General features: G+C 44.3%; 3 protein-coding genes across 7 annotated transcripts in view; 1 reads left to right on the top strand and 2 right to left on the bottom strand.

Moving 5' to 3' along the window:
* LOC139576481 (zinc finger SWIM domain-containing protein 6) overlaps nucleotides 1-5,487 on the bottom strand; it is a 51,709-nt gene extending 46,222 nt beyond the window's left edge. For all 3 annotated transcript variants that reach the window (XM_071402637.1, XM_071402639.1, XM_071402641.1), the window contains exon 1: nucleotides 4,849-5,487. In XM_071402637.1, the coding sequence (XP_071258738.1) occupies nucleotides 4,849-5,275 (427 nt within the window). In that variant the 5' untranslated portion in view covers nucleotides 5,276-5,487. The remainder of the gene's footprint in view (nucleotides 1-4,848) is intronic.
* A 3,575-nt stretch (nucleotides 5,488-9,062) lies between these two features.
* On the top strand, nucleotides 9,063-13,105 carry smim15 (small integral membrane protein 15). 3 transcript variants are annotated; one of them, XM_071402634.1, is made up of 3 exons: nucleotides 9,559-9,629; nucleotides 9,774-9,806; nucleotides 12,043-13,105. In XM_071402634.1, the coding sequence occupies exons 1-3, from the start codon at nucleotides 9,613-9,615 to the stop codon at nucleotides 12,290-12,292; spliced, it is 300 nt and encodes a 99-aa protein (XP_071258735.1). In that variant the 5' UTR covers nucleotides 9,559-9,612; the 3' UTR covers nucleotides 12,293-13,105. The 3 variants fall into 3 exon arrangements, with proteins under 3 accessions (XP_071258737.1, XP_071258736.1, XP_071258735.1); XM_071402636.1 differs by lacking the exons at nucleotides 9,559-9,629; nucleotides 9,774-9,806 and adding an exon at nucleotides 9,063-9,162; XM_071402635.1 differs by lacking the exons at nucleotides 9,559-9,629; nucleotides 9,774-9,806 and adding an exon at nucleotides 9,064-9,167.
* Nucleotides 13,106-14,467: 1,362 nt separating this feature from the next.
* ndufaf2 (NADH:ubiquinone oxidoreductase complex assembly factor 2) overlaps nucleotides 14,468-16,109 on the bottom strand; it is a 28,389-nt gene continuing 26,747 nt past the window's right edge. Inside the window, exon 4 of the mRNA XM_071402633.1 lies at nucleotides 14,468-14,801. Coding sequence (XP_071258734.1) covers nucleotides 14,559-14,801 — 243 coding nt within the window. The 3' untranslated portion in view covers nucleotides 14,468-14,558. The remainder of the gene's footprint in view (nucleotides 14,802-16,109) is intronic.

The raw sequence follows: 16,109 nt of genomic DNA, 5'->3' as shown, positions 1-16,109 counted from the left end.
TGGTGCTACTGTTCCCTTTGGAAAGTCTGCTGTTTACACTACCCCAGGCCCAGCCATGTTTCCATGACGATAGGATCCCAGGGTCAGTCACATGGCAAGGGGAAAAGGGAGTCTCGGGGCCCAATTCAATAACAACAAGCTAACCTGGTTACTGGGTTAAGGTAAAAATAACACCAGAGTAGGCCTGAAGTCTGAAAGATTACGTGCTTGAGTTTCTTTTCTATTTCACACAGTAAAATAAATGAGAGAAGCAATGTCTAAAAGCCTTCTGAGTGTGCTTTAAGAGCTGGAAAAGGAGATAAATGTAAACTACCCATTGGCCATGTCGCTATTGTTAAAAATAAAAATAAATCTGTGTGCTCAGATAACTAACCTGGTAAAATAAAGGCGCAAACTATAAGTAAATAAAGGCTCCTCTAACCCCCTCCAAAATTCTACATAAATACAAATATAAATAAAAAAAGGCTTCTCTATAACTGGAAAGTAGAGGCCTAGAGCTTCCTGGTTGCTTAATGCGCAAATGGAGCCACAGAGAGACTCAAAGACAACATGCTCATGCAAGATTTAAGTTCCCGATATTAAATTCTGCACTTCTGTGAACAAAATGCTTAAAATGTCAAAGCAGGCCCCTGAAAAGGCCCGGGATAGCCCTGGTAAATTCTTTAAGTGACTTTTGCTGAAGCACTGAAGCAGAGAAAATCTAATAAAATGTTATGTCACATGCTTTGTAAACAACAGGTGTGTGTGTGTGTGTGTGTGTGTGTTGTGCATTTGTTCAATACACACATGTTCAATGACACCGTCTCTAAGTCATAGACATTTAAACTATCTTACAAACACGTACACCAACTCGTCCTCTCAAGTGCAAGCGAGTATGCACACACACACACACACACACCTGTTGTTTTATCCCCTGCTAAGGAGGCTAGTCCTCTCCCTCATTTACCCCTCTTTCTCTCTGGAGCCATTTACCCCAAGGTGATTCAAAAGAGTTAGTGCAAAGGGGGCGGGTGGGGGTCCAGACTTGCCACGCGGTAGCAGAGAGAACAGTCTATGACTTGTGTGGCTGGAGTCTTTGACAATCTTTAGGGGCTTCCTCTGACACTGCCTGGTATAGAGGTCCTGGATGGCAGGGAGCTCAGCCCCAGTGATGTACTGGGCCGTACAAAGCCCCTTTGCGGTCGGATGCCAAGCAGTTGCCATACCAAGCGGTGATACAGCCAGTCAAGATTCTCTCAATGGTGCAGCTGTAGAGCTTTTTGTGCCTTCTTCAAAACCGTGTTTGTGTGTTTGAACTATGATAGATCCTTAGCGATGTGGACACCAAGGTACTTGAAGCTCTACAGCCCTGTCAATATGGATGGGGGCGTGCTCGGCCCTCCATTTCCTGTCGTCTTGGCGCCACACTGACCTCTTCCCTATAGGCTGTCTCATCGTTGTCGGTGAACAGGCCTACCACCGTCATGTTGGCAGCAAACTTAATGGTGTTGAAGTTAGTGCAAAGGGAGCGGGTGGGGGTCCAGACTTGCCACGCGGTAGCAGAGATAACAGTCTATAACTTGTGTGGCTGGAGTCTTTGACAATCTTTAGGGGCTTCCTCTGACACAGTCGTGGGTGAACAGGGAGTACAGGAGGGGACTAAGCACACACCCCTGTGGGGCCCCTGTTTTGAGGATGTGTTGTTGCCTACCCTCACCACCTGGGGACGATATGAGCGATATGAAGGCCTAAAAGATAGGAGGAAATATGTAATGATGACAGTACTGCTTGCACACTGATCATTGGCATATAAGTGCTTAAGACATGGTTTACTAGGACACACACACACACACAGAGAGAAAGCTTGGAGTAAACAGCTTGATGCCAACATAATTACAACATGATGCCAATCATCTCCATAGCTCATAAGGCGTACCCTGTTATAAAGCAGTACAAAACACCTTTTTCTGGCTAACATTCCAGCAGGTAATGGAAGAGGGGCCAGTGCATAGCCCTAATCAAGACTCACCAGGACGTAAAGAGGTTAACCCGTTTCTCACACACACATACACACACACACAAAATCATAAGCGGACCAAGAAAGGATGACATTGACACTCATGCAGGCGTGATATTTCCCTCAGTGATATTTCAGGCAGAGCAAAATATGACCTGGATGAGAGTAATGGAAAAGGACGGTCAGGGTAGGAGAGCAGCGTCCCGACATGCTTTTGTCATGCTATGTCGGCCATCCCTAAACTGCATTCTCAGCTCAAATCAGACACAGAACAAGAGCTAGGCGTAGTCCACACAAGGTGCCATGTGTTGTTCCCTATGGCACTGATCAGAATGAGCACATTGTGTGGAATTCAGTTCAATAGTTCAAATGAATTCAAATGTGCTCATTTGGCATTGTCAAGCATGTAGGTATTGACCAAGCAGACCACACAGTGACTGGTAATAAGTCCACAGGTACACATCACAATGATAGAATACGTCGCTACCCTAGAATCCCGGGGCTGTTGAGAAACTAGTATCCTTACCAATTATTTTAGTGCTCACTTGTTCGTATTTTCTTGGGAAACAGTATTAACAAAGAGCAATAGCCCTAACTAGGCGATGTTCTAGCCTGTACATTGTTATTAGGCTAATTGCATACGTTATTCCTGTAGAAATTACCTTGGTATAATGTTCATGTATGTAATGTTGCGGAATATTCCTCTGGAGCATCAGTGTTCCCAGAGTGGGGAATGTCAGGGAGGGGGGGAGCGTTTCATTATGCTACATACTGGATCTACTGTTTATCCTTCCCCGCCTCTCTCTCTCCCCATCTTTGCGTCTTTCCATCTTTTCCCCACAATCTCTCCTACCCCTCCTCCTTCTACAGCACCCCCCTCTGTTCCATTCCTCAAACCCAGCATCGATGTACAGGGGTGATTAAATAATGTGTGATTAATGTCTTTGAGAAACAGATAAATAATCACAGGAGACCAGGGGGCTGCTAGTTGGCCTTAGGGTAGTAAATATGGAGAGTTGTATAGCTGTTCACCAGGGAGAGACGGAGAGGGGGAGGAGAGAGGGGGAGAAGTACAGACGCAGATTCATTCAAGTGTATTAGCTTTTCCCTATACACACAATAACCTCTGCCTTCTCTCTCTCTGTACTGTCTTTCATCCTCATCACCCAACAGTACACACACACACACACACACACACACACACACACACACACACACACACACACACACACACACACACACACACACACACACACACACACACACACACACACACACACACACACACACACACACACACACACACACACACTCTCTTAAGGACAAATTCCCCTGTGTTTGATGTGTCCCTACATGCTGTGGTTTGTGATGCGGTTGACAGCCCGCTCCACCCCATGTCACCCTGCTTTTAAGCCGTTCCTCCAGTGACAGCCTGTCCCCTGGAGAAGATGGCATCATTTATTTATCAGATTCTTTCCTTGGCTTTATTTTCACAGCAAAAAAAATCTGGGGTGAAAATGTCAATCAGCACAACAGGCACTCCTGCTGTGGGCTCACCGGTCATCCTCCCTCTTCCTGTTAGCATGCAGAATGAGACAGACAACACACACTACCCCTCTTTCTATTCCTCTCACCCAAACACTCTCCCTTTTTTCATTCTACTTTCCCTCTCTCTCTCGCTCTCTCTTGCTCACACACACACACACACACACACACACACACACACACACACACACACACACACACACACACACACACACACACACACACACACACACACACACACACACACACACACCTCACCAAATCGGAGCTAACACTCATTTGCAAGAACGGACAATCTATGTCTCCCAGAGAAGCCAAACGGCAGAACATAAACAAGCCCTATTGCTGAGGAATCTGGTAAACAGATAGGAGCTGGTGGAGTGATACTACTGTGAGCAGCCCCAAAGAGCAAAACAGAACCTTCTGAAGGGAAAGAACAAGGGGAGGAGGCTGAGGAAAGATCATGCATAAAATCATGTTTGCAGATTGCATTATAAATTCAGATGAACTGGGGAGGGTAATGGGATTAAAATGCTGAAGTGTTTCCAAGGGTGGGGAGGCAAAGAGTGACAGCTGAGTTTATTGCACTGACGAATGCAGGGAAATATTATGGCTCTGGCAAAGGGAAGCAGTTGAGCCAATAGCAGTCTAAATGTCTGTATATATTTATACTTGGATATCCCATCAAATAATGCATTATTGAACAGGGCGCATGATTGTGCGTTGTTGGCATACATTAGCGCGTACCATATCATAGCCTTTCTCGTGTTTCAACAAAAAAAAAAATCTCTCACGAATGCTGAAAACGTAGCAGAGCAAAAGATTACATTGTGTTTAGCAAACAAAATAGAAGCGCTGTGGCTTTAAATCCCCGTCCCTCCCAACCTTTCTAAATATCTTCTATTTAGCCAGTGGTGAAAAGGGGGGCTATTGTCTGGTTACGCATTGGAGGGGGACAGAAAGCTGAAAAGACACAAACGATCACGAAAATGGGAACAAAGTGCTAAGCTTTCAATTGGGAATGGCTCAGAGCAATTCTATATGCGCACTGGGCAAAAACAAGGGGGTAGGGTAGCTGGGTTGTTTCTGTAGGTTACCCTACCCCCTTACTGGAAAATATAGAATCGCATGGGATGAGTGTGGGTAGAAAATGGCAAATGACTTAGTCTGTGAGAATATAAATAACACTAGCCTTTTGACTAACATGGTTCCCTTGAAATTCCAAGCAATGTGGGTTAGCTTGGAACTGTGTTAGATACTCCCCGGCCAGCATCATATTTCCCAGTAGCCTAGCGAAAGCTACTCACCGACTTGCAGTACGTTGTCCACCCAACCGCCCTCCAGCAGAGTGACACCCCGTAGGAAAGGCAGCTGGGTCTCGTCATTGTTTTCCCCGCTAGTTCCACTCTCATCTCCCCCTGCGTTGAACGAAGAATACATGCAGATCTCCTTTTCGCTCCTCGGAAACGACCAGTACACGATCCTTCTCTGGACAGGTTCTGGAATCCGTTCGAACCGTTCTTCCACCCTTTGGAATGGCCACTTCTCTGCGACTCTCCGAGCCGCGATGTCGAGCAGCGATTCGGGGTTGTGTGTTTTTCCCAATCCCCCTGGAGCGGACCCCGGACCGCCACAAAGTACTCCTCCAGCCCGCTGCCCCTGCCTGCATGCCGGGTTGTAGCCGGGCCGGCAGCAGAGCCGCTTGGCCGGGGGCTGCTGGACTCGCTCCGCCATGATCGCACCGCTGTAACTTGTAGCGCAGTTCCTCTCGGATCATATAAACGGGATAAGGAAGAGAAAAATACGCTCTCCAGCCGATTGTTTTCCGTACATGGAGAGACGACCCTTATTTGGAATAGTAGGCGGTGTCTTCGGGTTCAGTGAAGTCCTTTGTGTTGTCAAATTAGCAGAGATGGGTGTGATCCTGGACAGATTCCAGCGCACGAGTGGCGCTAAAAAAGGAACTGAAGGCGGAATTCCCGAACGTCGGCAAATCCTTTGTGAAGCCATTCCGGAGCGAGAGGGCGGGGCCTTTGCAGCCGAAGAGACTTTGAAGTTTGTTTGTGTTTGAGTTTAAAGGCGGGGTCTAATCCATGTGTGGTCTTATAGTTCCCCACTGGGGTAAAAGAAGCAAGAGTTGAAGTAAAACCGAATTTTAAACTGGGTCCGAATTGAAGACTTCAACCAACCGCAGGCTCTCTCATCTCGATAACATCAGGAGTGACTGGGATCTTTTCTAAATTCAGAGGGCTCTCAACCATAGGCGAGGGTAGAGGGCTTGAAAGGAACCTGAGGATATGGATGACTCAATTCTCTAGTCATTTTATAAATACAGGTCTTATTCTATTATCAATAGCCTCTCTCTTGCTTTCTACCTCATCAAGCTTACACACACACACACAGTCCACTTGCATGCTTGACAAAGTGCCTTAAATTCAACACTTTTTACAGTTCCCACAGTTCCCACCAAGTTACAGTTCCCACCAAGTGGGAACCCTATTGGTGCGATGTGAACAGGGTTCGCTTCTCTGGTCCACCATTCACTACATTGGTGTCAGAAGTGGAATGTGGCCACCGTACATGTAAGGGGGCTGAGTAGTCAAAGCACGGGGATGTGCTTTCCCGTTTGGAGGGGGCAATGTAGCGATCCTCACTATATGTATTTATTTAACTAGGCAAGTCAGTTAAGAACAAATTCTTATTTACAATGACGGCCTACCCCAGCCAAACCCTAACACGGGCCAATTGTGCGCCGCCCTATGGGACTCCCAATCACGGCCGGTTGTAATATCAATCAATCAAAATGTATTCATAAAGCCCTTTTTACATCACCCGATGTCACAAAGTGCTATACAGAAACACAGTCTAAAACCCCAAAGAGCAAGCAATGCAGATGTAGAAGCCCTGATACAGCCTGGAATCGAACCAGTGCCTTAGACTGCTGCGCCACTCCAGAGCTCCTATATGGGCCATATTACAATTACTACTAATTGAGTTAACCCTATTGGCACGATGTGTAAGGTATTTGCCTTTCACACCTGAGACCCAAGTTCACTTCCCTGTCCTGCTGTTCTCTACATTACTTTATAACTAGCCTATATGCCTAGAGTATGTAGAAACAGTAGGCTAGTTTAGAAATGGAATGATAAATATTTATATTTATCCATAGCTATTAAAAATATTACCTAGACAGATCATTAATCTGTTCCAGCTGGCTGATAGGCATTATTAGGCACTGTTTGGCATAGCACAGCACATTTTTGACCAACTTTAACTTGTCAATACTTTCTCAATATCTGACTTGGAAGGCAACCAATGTGTTCTAAACGTCAAGTTCTAAACGTCATTTTATTTAGAAAAATGCTCAATTTTTTAGATTTGAAAGACAAGATGGCAGCGTACACATTGTTAGATTACTTCACGGAGCAAAAAACACTTAACCGCAGAGCATTTTCTAGATTCAAACAAACCCCTGTGCAACTAGACATTGATATTTAGAAGACATTGGTTGTCTTCCAAATTGGGAATTGAGGATGTATCGCCAAGTTAAAGTTGGTTGAAAATTCTCTGTGCTACGCCAAACAATAACTAACTTGTAACGGTTAATGGAGCATCAAATTAGCCCGTTACAATCTGCTATCTTTTTTAATTCAGTATATTCAGTTCATAGCAACCATTTCAGCAAAGCTCTATTACAAGCACCAAAATGATGGAATAAACAAAACTGTTTAAATAGGGCATATTCTATAAACCTATTACAAGCCCATTACCTCATTTGTAAAGGAAATTAAGTTTAGGTTCAGAAAGGTGCACCTTCCAAGTAGGCAAAAAATTATTTGATGTACTGTAGTATACTGTAAGCCTATATGGTCTGTTGAATGCTGTGATTAAAAAAACAAACATATTTGCCTTAACAAAAACAGATGGAAAGTCATGGACTCTTTCACTGAACAGGAAAGAAAAGCCTTGCCCAGTTTAAATGAGCATAAAAAATCCCAACTGCAAGCCCTCTGCTTGGTATGTGCATTTGCCTGTCTGGATGTCCTGCATGTGTTTCAGTCTGACCCCTCTCCTTCCCCTGTGTGCAGGGGCCTTTGAACTGCTCTGAAAGTGATCTGTGCCATATGAATGGAGCAGATGTGACCAAACCCGATTTGGTTTCAATACTTCCTCACAGGAAGTTCAAACAGCCTGCAGCTCCTTTGTCAAGTTATTCTTGTTTTTCTTGTCACTCAGGGTCAGAAAACTGGTTGCTTATTTTGACCATCAAAGGACATTTAACACTGCCTTCTTCAGTTTTAACTCAAATAAACAAACATTGATGCAGATGAAGTAACATAGGCCTACCCTTTGAACATAACAATTGTCAAAACAGCATGGTCCCAAAATGGTTTCCGACGAAGAAACACACTTGTGACACAGCACAAGACATTTAGAATGAAGCCACCAAGCGCTCACCTGAAAAGGTCTAGGGGTGGTTTTATACATGTCTACCTGTTCACAATTGATTAGGGTCCTTTGTTAAACTTGGTCCACAATGGGTAGTTCATATTCCGTCACACTATCAAATTTTTTTATTTGAATTTACCACGTTTTTTTATGGATGGCTCTCGACTCACTACATGCACACAATAATGCGATTATTGTTGATAGTCAGATTAATATAAGAGTTCGATTAAAACGTTTACATGCTTTTCAGGAAGAACGATTTCCCTGATAATCCTGTTTACATGGACACATCTGAAAACAGGCTCCCTGATAAATGCAGAAAATCGCCAATCAAAATAAATGTTCTACCACAGCGAACATGTTATTTTTGGGAAGCATATTTGATTCTGAGTTTGGACGTAAAGCTTGTATATGAAAACTACTTATAAAAGACGCATAACATTCCAATCGGTTTTCCCGAACTCACTTCACTCATACTAAAAAGAGAATCTCGCTCGGCTGGTCCTAGCACATGCGCAGTTCAAATACACCGCTAGAACGCAGAGAACGCCCATTACATTGTTTACGGGTGCGTTCGTAAATTCACTTTGGCTATCTACTCCGATTTCAGAGCACTCTCGTTTGAGTGTACGGTAAAGCAGAATAACTGATTAATTTACGAATGGGCGACACCCGTTGAATATGACTGGTGCCAGTAAACGTCGGCAAAAAAATGTAATTAAATTGTTGCCATCAGCACAGTTAGTCACCAACGCTCTGGATAACATGAAACCAGCATAGGGCGAGGAAAATGGTCAGAGTGAGGTGTTCTCTCATGTGTGTCTGGAATTGGCTAGCAAGATAGCCAACGTTAGCTGGGTGTTTGACTGCTGGTGAAGCCAGAAAGAAGGCTCAGCTCAACCCTACTCCTCGGCTAGAGCGTTCCGACAGCGAAACACTCTGATTTTACGAACGTATAATCTGACAACGCTCTGAATTTACGAACGCCCAAAGAGCACTCTGGCACTCCAACTTGAATTTACAAACGCACCCCTAGTGTGCCTGTAAACGTACATGTTCTATCACAATAAAACTACAGTTCCCTATATGCTAGGGTGTCACGTCATAACCAATTGTGAGAACTCACTTCCTGGTGCCAGATCAGCGTGGGATAAAAATAAAAACTTCTCTTAGTTGAGTATGTTTAACTTAATTATACGATTATCATTGATTTGAACTGTTGTCTCTGTGCTTACTGCTAAACTAGATCAAAGTTGCTGGGGCGATGAAGCGGTTTTAAAAATGTAAATAAAGGAGCTATCTTAATTGTTTACAGAAGCTAACGTAATGAAGCTAACCGTTTTATGTAGCTTGCTAAATTAGCTAATGTTTGTTGTAAAGAGGCAATCTGTCTTTTGCTTCTCGAGTACTAAAACCTCCCTTTAAACATCATTGTCATGGAAAAGAATACTAGCTAGCGTTAGCTAACTACACGTCACCAACTTCTAGAGTATCTAGTTTACTGTTTGATATGCTAAATAGGCTCAGTTAATCCATTATTGGGCTACCTATTGCCTAACGTTAGGACCTTTATGTTAAGAGACGAATTGGCTCTGACAGTCAAATACACCATCTAAACGGGAATGGATTCTCAATTGCGGTACGGTTCTAGAAACATAAAGCTCTCTACTTTCATATCACATCAAAATAAGTTCACAAATGCAAGATATACACGTATTGTTTAACACAGTTGCAGACGGTATTTTTCGGTGACAACACGTTTGTGCCTTCCGTTTACACACAGGTGTTCGGAGACGCAGATAGCTAATCATCACAGGTAACGTTAGTCAATACTGTCTTCCATCTGTGTTCCATAAACATGTGCAGTAACATGGAAATATGGCCGTGTGGGAACCCTAACCCTATTTAGCGTCTGAATTGGCTACTAGCTAGCTGGACTGTGACATAAATTAGCTAGTGGAGTAACACACTATATATACAAAAGTATATGTGGATGCCCCTTCAAATTAGTGGATTCGGCTATTTCAGCCACACAGTTGCTGACAGGTGTATAAAATCGAGCCCACAGCCATGCAATCTCCATAGACAACCTTGGCAGTAGAATGACCTTACCGAAGAGCTCAGTGACTTTCAATGTGGTGCCATCATAGGATGCCACCTTTCCAACAAGTCAGTTTGTCAAATGTCTACCCTGTTAGAGTTACCCCGGTCAACTGTAAGTGCTGTTAGTGTTAAGTGGAAAAATCTAGGAGCAATACCGGCTCAGCCACGAAGTGGTAGGCAACACAAGCTCACAGAATGGGACTGCCGAGTGCTGAAGCGCATAAAAATCTCAACACTCTCAACACTCCAAACTGCTTCTGGAAGCAACGTCACCACAAGAATTGTTAGTTGGGAGCTTCATGTAATGGGTTTTCATGGGCAGCCGCACACAAGCCTAAGATCACCATGCGCGATGCAAAGCTTCGGCTGGAGTTGTGTAAAGCTCGCCGCCATTGGACTCTGGTGTCTGGCAGTCTGACGGACAAATCTGGGTTTGGCGGATGCCAGGAGAACACTACCTGCCCGACTGCATTGTGCCAACTAAAGTTTGGTGGAGGAGGAATAATGGTCTGGGGCTGTTTTTCATGGTTCGGGCTAGTTCCAGTGAAGGGAAATCTTAACGCTACAGCATACAATGACATTCTAGACAATTCTGTGCTTCCAACTTTGTGGCAACAGTTTGGGGAAGGCTCTTTCCTGTTTCAGCATGACAATGCCCCCGTGCACAAAGCGAGGTCCATGCAGAAATGGTTTGTCTAGATCGGTGTGGAAGATCTTGACTTGCCTGCACAGAGCCCTGACCTCAACCCTACCAAACACCTTTGGGATGAATTGGATCACTGACTGCGAGCTAATCCTAATCCCCAACATCAGTGCCCGTCCTCACTAATTCTCCTGTGGTTGAATGGAAGCAAGTTCCTGCAGGAATGTTCCAGCATCTAGTGGAAAGCCTTCCCAGAAGAGTGGAGGCTGTTATAGCAGCAAAGGGGGGACCAACTCCATATTAATGCCTATGATTTTGGAATGAGGTGTTTGACGAGCAGGTGTCCACATACTTTTCGTCATGTAATGTCTGTGGTTGAGACTGTAAAATTACAGGGGCGGCTTGACTGTAGTGCACAATTGATTTTCCTCTTGTATACCGGTAGGTATAAAGTCAAGCATACAATATATCCAATGTGAATTGGTTAGATTTGAAATTTGAAGCTGTGTGTGGCTGTATCGATGGAGACTGGGCTACTTCTATGTTAGAGTAGCAGCACCTGTTGGTGAGTAGAAATGTTACAGAGTTAAATGTTCAGCAGGACAACAGTGTGTGGGACACTGGTACCTTTGGCAAAAGGTACATTACAAAAAATGAACACCGTCCTAACATTGAGTTGCACCCCCCTTTTGCCCATCAGTTTAGCCTCAATGTGTCAGGTCATGGACTCTACAAGGTGTCGAAAGCGTTCCACAGAGAGGCTGGCCCATGTTTACTCCAATGCGTCCCACAGTTGTGTCAAGTTAGCTGGATGTCCTTTGGGTGGTTGACCATTCTTGAAAAACCCAGCAGTGTTGCAGTTCTTGACACAACCGGTGCGCCTGGCACCTACAACTATATCCCATTCAAAGGCACTTAAATCTTTTGTCTTGCCAATTCACCTTCTGAATGGCACACATACACAATCCATGTCTCAATTGTCTCAAGGCTTAAAACTCTTAATTTAACCCGTCTCCTCCCCATCTACACTGAATTGAAGTGGATTTACCAAGTGCCATCAATAAGCAATCAGAGCTTTCACCTGGATTCACCTGGTCAGTCTGTCATGGAAAGAGCAGGTGTTCTTAATGTTTTGTCCACTCAGTGTATATGTTACAAGATATAGACCTAAACATTAATTTCTCTGACATTATTTCTTCCCATAATTGTTTAGGATTGGATAATCCGAATGTAGATCTGTGGTTACATTTTGCCCCAAGCTTCTAATTTGTTAATAATTACATTTTTCGATATTCCCATATTCCAGATTGGAGTTGCTGTTGGCGATCAGGATGATTGACGTGCGGGCGTGGGCGGAGTACGTGGTGGAGTGGGCGGCTAAGGACCCGTACGGTTTTCTGACGACGGTTATCCTGGCGCTCACACCCCTCTTCATCGCAAGCGCCCTGTTGTCGTGGAAACTGGCCAAAATGATTGAGGCGCGCGACCGCGAGCAGAAGAAAAAGCAGAAACGCCAGGAGAACATCGCCAAAGCCAAGAGGACCAAGAAAGACTGAGCCGTAAAGAGGGAGAGCGGGATCAGGAGAGAAGAGTAGCTACAGTACACAGCTATGCTCAACGCTCTCTTTACTTGGCACACCCCCCACCCCTCGTCTCTTCAACCCAGCCCAGCGCAGGTCCCCAACCTATTACTCTTGTCCAGTGTAGGAGGGATGTAGGCCCTACATGGAGGCCTTACAGCGCTGAGGGAACGGTATAGACCGGGGAGGCTCATTCGATGGGACTATCATCACAATGTGGAGATCCACCCACCGTCTGAGCTTGGTGGTGTTGCAGTACTTTGCATTCCATTTGTAACAACTCCACTCCAATGATTTCATTAACTAGTAAAAAAAGAAGTTCTCCATTTGAAGTTACTAATTAAATATCTGAATTATTTTCTTGTTTTTAATGAAGTTCTGAATTTTAAAAAATGGCTGTTTTCTCCTTGCAAGTCATAACCCTCCCCTAACCCTGCCTGAATGATGCTTAACTGAATAGATGCAGTGCATCAACCAATGGTTGCATGCCATGTCAACTGTTCAGTCGGCTTAGATGGATAGCTATATCATGTGTTTTGCTTATAGTTAAACACCTATCCAAGTGTTTTGACATCTGGCAGGAGTGTACTGTAGTCTGGCAGGAACTCGACCAAGAAGTGAGCCAGGTAATTTTCATACATCGGTTTTATTCAGTGTTTTTAACATCTAGACAATTATAACACACACTTCTTGTAAAGGGACGTCTACTCCTGAGACCTGCAACCATCTTGTGAGCTGTGCGATATCCTTTCCTTCATTTAATAAAAATAAAGAATTGTTTAAAAGGTTTGTAGTGTCATGTGTTGGGGGTGTATATATAAAATACAAAGCCATTAAATAAATTTCACCTTGTCATGCAGAAAAATATTTAATATGTATGCCATTTAGCAGAAAATGTATCAATCAACTTACACTAGTGCACACATACCTTGCTATCTTAAGATGAGTGCATTAACTTATTCACTGTCGATAATCGCAAACACCATGATCTACCAATTGAGAAACACAGGACCACCTACTTTCCAGTACTTACATCACATCCCAGTTCTCTCAAGCCTGGCAGTTTCATTTATAATCCACAACAAATCAAACAAGATATCTTGACTACCTACAACTGAACTTTATATACAAAGAGTTTACAGTAGGGTCAGGGAGATCAGATAAATTGCCTTCCACATCCCATGAACGCCATTCACTGTCAAGTACTCCCTGATTCAATGCATATGAAGAGCAGAGCTTCCTTTATTAGTTTACATCATAACCAGGGTCATATTCATTCAACCGCATACGTCACATTTAAGAGCATAGTGACCGGTTTCCGTTGCCAAACATTTTATGGTGTGCACTAATGAATACAGCCCAGTCCAGATCCAAAAATGCATGTGAAAAGTGATAAAAACAAATTAGTTAGTTGTGCAAGACATTTTATAGATAAAACAATAAGTAGCATATTGTGCAAAAGCTGATTCAAAGGGGGTGTTTAAGATTTCAAAACTCATCCCGCAAAGGACTCCGGTAGGATAGACATGACTTTCACTGATGAAAGGCGGCTATCGAGGAGGTGAAGACACTTCTGTTCACCTGCTAACGAATTGGCATCTCCTCAGCCACTTATCGGTTTCTGGGTCACGGAGGAGAGGACAGAAGAGAGGGTGGAGGATGAATTTATGCGCAAATGAGAGAAGGCCATTGAAGCTGGCCAGATCATGCTTCCTTCCCATCATCCTCTCTAGCTGATTTCAATTGTTCAATTGTCTTTTCAGGTCGCCGATCCATGGTGGTAATGATGGAAGGAAGTCTGTGAATACTCACATAGGGAGGGCCTATACTTGTTTACACATTTCTAGTTTTTTGGATGTAGGTATGAAGAGAGTGCATATGCACCGTATGCATGTGTGTGTGTCTATTTCTTAGTTGTGTGAGTGTGTGTGGGCAAACTATGAATAGCACTGCATATAACCTGTGTGTATTTCTTGTGTGTACCATAGTGTCATTGTGTTTTAGGTACCAGTATCGCGATACTCAGAAGTACCATGGCGCGGAAACAAAACATGAGGCAGAAAAACAGTTCTAATCTTGTAAACACACAGCCTTCTGTTGTTACCCAGAGTAATTGTTTATTTTCCAAGCTATATCACACAACAGCAGGAGTTCAGTTTGCTTCATGTTTTTATTTTTTTTACCATGGAAAATTCCAGTATCACAGTACTGGTATCATGACCCAGTGTGTGTGTGTGCGTGGCTATTTCTTGGCTGCGGGTATCCAGGAGCCAGGCTGGAATGTGTTGGCTGTACTGACAGGCTCCTCACTGGTCTCTGGCTGGCCGAAGCTGGTGGCGGCGGCGTGGCCCTTGGCTATGGTCTGAGCAGGCCGAGCCACCAGGCCCTCCTTGTACTCCTTAGCCTGCAGAGCCAGCTCTCTCTCATCCACCTCCCTCGCCTTTCCTTTGATGTGCTCCCTGTAGTGCTGGTTTTTCACCAGCTCCTGTGGGGAGTAGGAAACACACACACAATTAACCGAGGCTTTTCACTTTTTACTGGTGACAGTGAAGTCCTCTCAAGTCATCCATAAACTAGTGTCCAGTCTGTGGTGTTAGTCTTGCCTTGGCAGAGTCAGAGAGCGAGGGAAGCCTGGATGTGTTGATGTTGTGTGTTGGCAGCAAAACTAGTGGGCTGGGAACGACGGAGGGAGACCAGGGCAATACAGCCCTGCTTTGGGGAGCAAGGTGAGCATATTGAGCTGCTTTTCCAGCTTGTTAATGACAGGATTTAATCCAATCAATTTATGTTGACTTGGACAGGGACGAGAGGAAACGTTAAGAAGTGGACACAAAGTGCCGGGGGAGTGGTTTTGGCTACACCACTCTCCAGCTGTGGACGACTGCGAATGGGCAGACAGTAGGCAGAAAATTGGAATAGAATGTTCTGGCAACACCGAGGTGGGATGGCATTGGCCATTGGCATGGAATATACAGATGGGGGTGCCTGGGTATTTGCTTTCTAAAGGCTTTCCCATAGCCTCCATTTCAATGGACAAATAATAATAATAATTATAGTCGATTAGATGAACCTTGTATACCAACGAAGCTAAAACGGAATATGACTCATTGAGACAACAAAAGGCAGTTAGTTATACACTGAGTGTACAAAACATTATGAACCTTCCAGTGGGGGCTGCTGAGGGGAGAACGGCTCATAATAATGGCCGGAACGGAGCAAATGAAATGGCATCAAAACACCTGGAAACCACGTGTTTGATGTAATTGATACCATTCCACTCCAACCATTCCCACAAGCCCGTCCTCCCCAATTAAGGTGCCACCAACCTACTGTGGAACTTTCCTAATATTGAGTTGCACCCCCTTTTGCCCTCAGAACAGCCTCAATTCGTCAGGGCTAGGACTCTACAAGGTGTCGAAAGCGTTCCACAGAGATGCTGGCCCATGTTGACTCTAATGCTTCCCATAGTTGTATCAAGTTGGCTGGACACACACAGGAAACGGTTGAGCATGGAAAAACCCAGCAGCGTTGCAGTTCTTGACAAAAACCGGTGCGCTTGGCACCTACTACCATACCCCGTTCAAAGGCACTTAAATCTTTTGTGTTGCCCATTCACCCGCTGAATGGCATTTCTCAATTGTCTCAAGGCTTAAACAAATATTCTTTAACCCTTCATCTACACTGATTGAAGTGGATTAACAAGTGACATCAATAAAGGATCATAGCTTTACCCTGGTCAGTCCATGTCATGGAAAGAGCATGTTCGTACACTCAGTGTATAATTTCAAGTCAA

The sequence above is a fragment of the Salvelinus alpinus genome, chromosome 5 (assembly GCF_045679555.1).
Source record: "Salvelinus alpinus chromosome 5, SLU_Salpinus.1, whole genome shotgun sequence".
Taxonomy (NCBI): Eukaryota; Metazoa; Chordata; class Actinopteri; order Salmoniformes; family Salmonidae; genus Salvelinus; species Salvelinus alpinus.
Note: the sequence above shows the minus strand (reverse complement) of the source record. Positions and strands in the feature narration are given on the sequence as shown.

Coding starts and splice junctions, on each gene's coding strand:
- smim15 (XM_071402634.1), top strand. Junction 9,807..12,042: donor CAGATAGCTAATCATCACAG/GTAACGTTAGTC, acceptor CCCATATTCCAG/ATTGGAGTTGCTGTTGGCGA.